The 5,528-nt window shown below is 49.0% G+C and overlaps 1 protein-coding gene across 1 annotated transcript in view; it reads right to left on the bottom strand.

The window, feature by feature from the left end:
• MKS1 (MKS transition zone complex subunit 1) overlaps positions 1-5,515 on the bottom strand; it is a 17,714-nt gene extending 12,199 nt beyond the window's left edge. Inside the window, exons 1-7 of the mRNA XM_030019619.2 lie at positions 5,434-5,515; positions 4,922-5,077; positions 4,391-4,488; positions 3,476-3,604; positions 3,050-3,154; positions 2,504-2,612; positions 393-449 (exon numbers count right to left, since the gene is read on the bottom strand). Coding sequence (XP_029875479.1) covers positions 393-449; positions 2,504-2,612; positions 3,050-3,154; positions 3,476-3,604; positions 4,391-4,431 — 441 coding nt within the window. The 5' untranslated portion in view covers positions 4,432-4,488; positions 4,922-5,077; positions 5,434-5,515. The remainder of the gene's footprint in view (positions 1-392; positions 450-2,503; positions 2,613-3,049; positions 3,155-3,475; positions 3,605-4,390; positions 4,489-4,921; positions 5,078-5,433) is intronic.
• Positions 5,516-5,528: the final 13 nt, after the last annotated feature.

Genomic DNA, 5,528 nt, shown 5'->3' with positions numbered 1-5,528 from the left:
TCTTAGACCTAAGACATGGGAGTAAGTGATTAACTTTAGAACAAGATAAATTAATACAATAGCCTGAGTGATTTTCAGAAATTCAAAGGCGATCTTTGATGTGTAAGAAGATAAGTGATTGTGGTGACCCAAGACCTTCTGCCTATGACCACTAACTTCAGAAGAACCAGGACACGAGAATTGATGAGATAAATTGATGAATGACAACGACATGGGAACCGAGATCAACTGGAGAATTACAAAGATTTTGGACTGGGATAATGGGTGGTAAAAGGTATATAAGACTGAGAAATTTTTGGAAGTTTGCCATTCACTGGGGTGGTGGCCCAACTCTGAGTTGTTAATAAAGCAAACCTAGAGAAATCCATGACTGAAAATCCTTTAACACTCACCGTTTCAAATTCTGAGCCTACGAGACCGCTGAGGTATTCCTTGTGCCGACTGTACAGCTGGAAACACAGAACAAGCAGATTAGAAAAAGTGTATTTTTGATTATGTCTTTACTTATTGCAAAAATTGAAATGGGCATAACTTAAAACCAGTTTAAATTGTTGACAGGCTTAGCATACCAGGTTTTTTAAATTGTTATAGCAGATATAGAGAATTGTATTGGGTTTGCGTGGCAAGGTTTTGGTAGTGGCGGGGCTACAGGGGTGGCTTCTGTGAGAAGCTGCTGGAAGCTTCCCCTGTGTCTGACAGAGCCAATGCCAGCCAGCTCCAAGATGGACCCGCCGCTGGCCAAGGCCGAGCCCATCAGTGAAGGTGGTAGTGCCTCTGGGATAACGTATTTAAGAAGGGGATAAAGTTGCTGCACTACAGCAATTGCAGCTGGAAAGAGGAGTAAGAATATGAGAGAAACAACTCTGCAGACACCAAGGTCAGTGAAGGAGGAGGGGGAGGAGGTGCTCCAGGTGCCGGAGCAGAGATTCCCCTGCAGCCCATGGTAAAGACCATGGTGAGGCAGGCTGTCCCCCTGCAGCCCATGGAGGTCCATGGTGGAGCAGATATCCACCTGCAGCCGGGGAGGACCCCACGCCGGAGCAGGTGGGTTCCCGAAGGAGGCTGTGACCCCATGGGAAGCCCGCGCTGGAGCAGGCTCCTGGAAGGACCTGTGGCCCTGTGGAGAGAGGAGCCCACGCTGGAGCAGGTTTGCTGGCAAGGACTTGTGACCCCGTGGGGGACCGATGTTGGAGCAGTCTGTGCCTGAAGGACTGCAGCCCATGGAAGAGACCCACGCTGGAGCAGTTCATGAAGAATGGCAGCCCGCGGAAAGGACTCACGGAGAAGTTTGTGAAGGACTGTCTCCTGTGGGAGGGACCCCATACTGGAGCAGGGGAAGAGTGAGGAGTCCTGCCCCCGAGAAGAAAGGAGCGTCAGAGAAAACGTGTGTTGAACTGACCGCAACCCCCATTCCCTGTCCCTCTGTGCCACTGCAGGGGAGGAGGTAGAGAACATGGGAGTAAAGTTAAGCCCATAAATAAGGGCGGGGTGGTGGGAAGGGCTTTTAGGATTTAGTTTTTATTTCTCATTATCCTACTCTGATTTGATTGGTAATAAATCAAATTAGTTTTTTCCCCAAGAAGAGTACGTTTTGTCCGTGACAGTAATTGGTGAATGATCTCCCTGTCCTTATCTCGACCCATGAGCCTTCCATCCTATTTTCTCGCCCCCCCGCCCCCATCCAGCTGAGGAGGGGGAGTGACTGAGAGGCTTTGGTGGGCATCTGGCATCCAGCCAGGGTCAACCCACCACAAGAATACAAGAATCTAATAGAAGAAAGATGCATAACTGCTAACACTGCACGGAAATTCAGCGTCAGAGAAGACCTTGTCCAAGGCCAATCTAAGGGAAAAAGCAGCTTTGAAGAATCAGATCTCAAATGACATGTTAAAACCACAGGCATAAACTATTCTAATGAAATCAACATATGGTACATCAGTGTAGTGGAATCATGATTTTCTTGTTGACCACAAAAGCATTAAGGAAACGTACAAATGAAAAGCTAAAACGTTAAATACCTTTGTAAACTGCCACAGCCAAAAAAGCAATTCAGAAAGATCAAGACATAAAATGAGATCCAAATATTCTGGGACATTATGGGTAACAAGAAATAATTCAATAAGTATACAGGCAGCAAGAGGAAAACCAAGGAAAAGGATTGCCCACTGCTCAAAAGGGAAGGAAAACCATTGGCAGGTGACACTAGAAAGGCACAAATTTAGGTGGTTTCTTGCATGAGTTCTCACTACGTAGATCACTGTAGTGAGAGGCCAACACACCTAATATTGCACAAGGTCTCTAACTAGAGTAAGGACTGAAGTTGTCAGAGAGTATTTGTTGGAGTTCTTAAATTGCTGCACATGATGAGACGCACTACCAGTGACATTCATTTTGTCAACTTTAGGTGTCTACAGCACTAACAATTACATCTACATGAGAGTCTGAGCTCCCTCTGTCAAATCAGGAGAACTAGTCAATATCATCAGTGCAGGCCAGTCCGTACACCTCTGAACATGTGCTGCTCACTTTCCTCCTCCTCTGGCTGCAATTGGACAGACGCATTCTCAATGGTGTATTTCCACACCTCTCTCTTCTCTCCATCCAATTCGTTCCTGCAGAGCCCCAAAACACATGGGCAAAACTCCCCCATTATGCAGAGAATAGGCACAGGCAGCAACAGCATCAACCGTGCCATCCTGAGACAGCAGTCCCCCCTCCACCAGGCCTGTGCAGTAACACAAGGGCGCTAACAGCCCTCTCCTCGCTCCCAAGTGCCTGCCAGCATCAAGGACTCAAAAAGGAAGACTTGCTTGTGTCCAGCATATGCATAACCTGTAGCCCTAGGGACTGGCACCAAAGCCCCACACATCACACACAGAGTGACACCACACACAAGTACACGATAATCTCATCTTAGGAATCTCTGGAATAAAACTAAAAAATATCCCTCGATTTAAGTGCTGATCTACTGCCTGAAGGGTGACCAGGAAACAGCCATTTCAGCCCTCTGTATCAGCCCCACAACAGGTACCAGCCCCGTCCCACTCACCGGTAGGCTCCTTTGGTGCCAGTAAAGTCAGGCTTCACTGTGATCACCCCATTGCCATCCACCTTGATTGTGCAAAGAACATGTTCATACTCCCTGTGACCAAGCCTAATGGAAGACATCAAGAAGCACAGTCTAAATAGAGAACATGGACACTCTTGCTCTGGAACAGCAGAGCTGGTAAAGGCACATGGGGGTATGGAAGGGAACAAATACACCCATACTTTCCTACATTAGTTTAAGAAGCCTTTTGGAGGGATACACTCAGTTACCTCCCAACAGAGGAAAGAGGCAGAAAGAAACACAGCCCAAGTTACTGAGCTCTTGGAATTCTCTCCCCTTAACTAATGAAAGAAACAGGAGATTTGAGTAAGAAGAGAAGATGGGTTTCCTTCTAGGAAATTAAGATTACTTCAGGATTTTACTTACTTCCCATAAGGTCCCAAGTCCCCCATGATGTACATAGTCTGGACAGGAGTGTTAATCACATGATTGTTCTTTATAAATTCTTCTGAGGGTTCCCAGGTGATGATTTTTGACTTCAGAGAACTTGCTTCTCTGTCAACAATAGAGCAGCACAAGTCACAGCTCACCTCAGCAGCCCAGCACAGGCAGAACTGAACCCCCATGTCCTGGTTTTGGCTGGGATAGAGTTACTTTTCTGTCTAGTAGCTGGTATAGTGTTATGATTTGGACTCAGTATGAGAAGAATGTTGATACCACACTGATGTTTTCAGTTGTTGCTAAGTAATGTTTAGTCTAAAGTCAAGGATGTTTCAGCTTCTCATGCCCAGCCAACAAGAAGGCTGGAGGGGCACAAGAAGTTGGGAGGGGACACAGCCCGGACAGCTGACCCAAAGAGGCCAACGGGGTATTCCATACCATGGGACATCATGCCTAGTATATAAACTGGGGGGAGTGGGGGTGGGGCGATTGCTGCTGGGGGAGTAACTGGGTGTCGGTCGGTGGGTTGTGAGCAATTGCATTGTGCATCACTTGTATATTCCAATCCTTTTATTATTACTATTGTCATTTTATTAGTGTTGCCATTATCAGTATCAGTTTCTTCTTTTCTGTTCTATTAAACCATTCTTATCTCAACTCATGAGTTTTACTTTTTTTTTCCAATTCTCTCCCCCATCCCACTGGGTGGGGGGGAAGTGAGTGAGCGGCTGCGTGGTGCTTAGTTGCTGGCTGGGGTTAAACCATGACACCCCTACAATGAGGAGTCAAACTGCCAGATTCCAAGTGCAACACAGCTCAAGCCACCAACTTCCACAGACCAGTCTGCTCCGCAGCCAGGAAACCTGCATTAGCAAGCTCCGAGCCCCAGTTTGCACTCACACTGGCCTACGGTCTTGTCTTCTCCTTCTCACATTGGCCATCCTCTCTGCCAGATACGATGGTACCTCATGATCTGAGTCAGTTACCTTCTGGCAGTGCTGGAAGAGAGAAACACACAGGAACTACCTTAATGATAACAGGACATTTTTCCCAAACACAGCTCCATTCTTGGAGGAGAACAGGTATGTACACACCCACATGAAAGAACAAACTGCTAAAAGACTGTAGAACTTATTCGCTGTTCTTGTGGCAAAGTACAGCGGAACTCCACCCAGCAAGTTACCTACAGAGCAATGCTAAAATGCCAAGTGCCTCCAAGCTGCCCCTGGCCATCATTCTGAAATAAGAAGATCTCATCCCAGGTCTGGGGCACCAGGTGAAGCTGCTTTGCAGAAGCAGTGCGTCCTCCTGCATACAGGATACCTGGCTTGCTTCTGCATTGCCAAGAACCAACAAAGGTTCCCTCTGCAGCAGGCCTGGTGGTTTTGACAGTCGCTGCCGTACAGATTATGCGTAACTAAGAGCTGGTACCTCCTCTAGGTTGGTGAATCGGTCATGATCCGTGTAGGTGAAGATGCGATAGTTCTTCCGACCTCCAGCCTTCTCCAGTTTCAAGATCTCCTCATGGTACTGCCAGTCCAGGGGAGTCTGGCAGGCTGATTCATTTTGGTACAGATCCACCTCAAACTGAGAGCACCACAGGTAAAGCGCAAAAGCTGCCTTTCCCCAGCCTTGTCAGAGCCACAAATGCTTTTCAGATGAGATTTCCAAAGCCGCTACCGAGAGAGGCAAGATCTGTCGGGAATCCCTGCAAACCCGAGCTCCGGAGCGGCTCCAGCCCTACTCAGGCGTGCGACGGCCGACAGCACCCGCCCATACCCACCTAGAGGGGCTCGGGCACAGCAGCTCACCCCGAAGCAGAAGACCCTACAGGGAAGCGGGGCAGGGGGGCCGTCGGGCGGCACAACGAGGAGGAGCTCCCGCAAGGCCCCCCCCCCCCCCCCCCCCCCCCGCTCCCCCGCGGCCCGCCGCCGCAGACCCACCTGGCTGAAGAGCTTCTCCTGCCACCCCACCTCGGCCTCCTCTTCCTCCTCGTCCGGGGCGCCTGGGCAGGCTGCGGAGAGCGCCCCCTTTCACC

Source organism: Aquila chrysaetos, chromosome 1, assembly GCF_900496995.4.
Source record: "Aquila chrysaetos chrysaetos chromosome 1, bAquChr1.4, whole genome shotgun sequence".
In the NCBI taxonomy this organism is placed as follows: domain Eukaryota; kingdom Metazoa; phylum Chordata; class Aves; order Accipitriformes; family Accipitridae; genus Aquila; species Aquila chrysaetos.
Note: the sequence above shows the minus strand (reverse complement) of the source record. Positions and strands in the feature narration are given on the sequence as shown.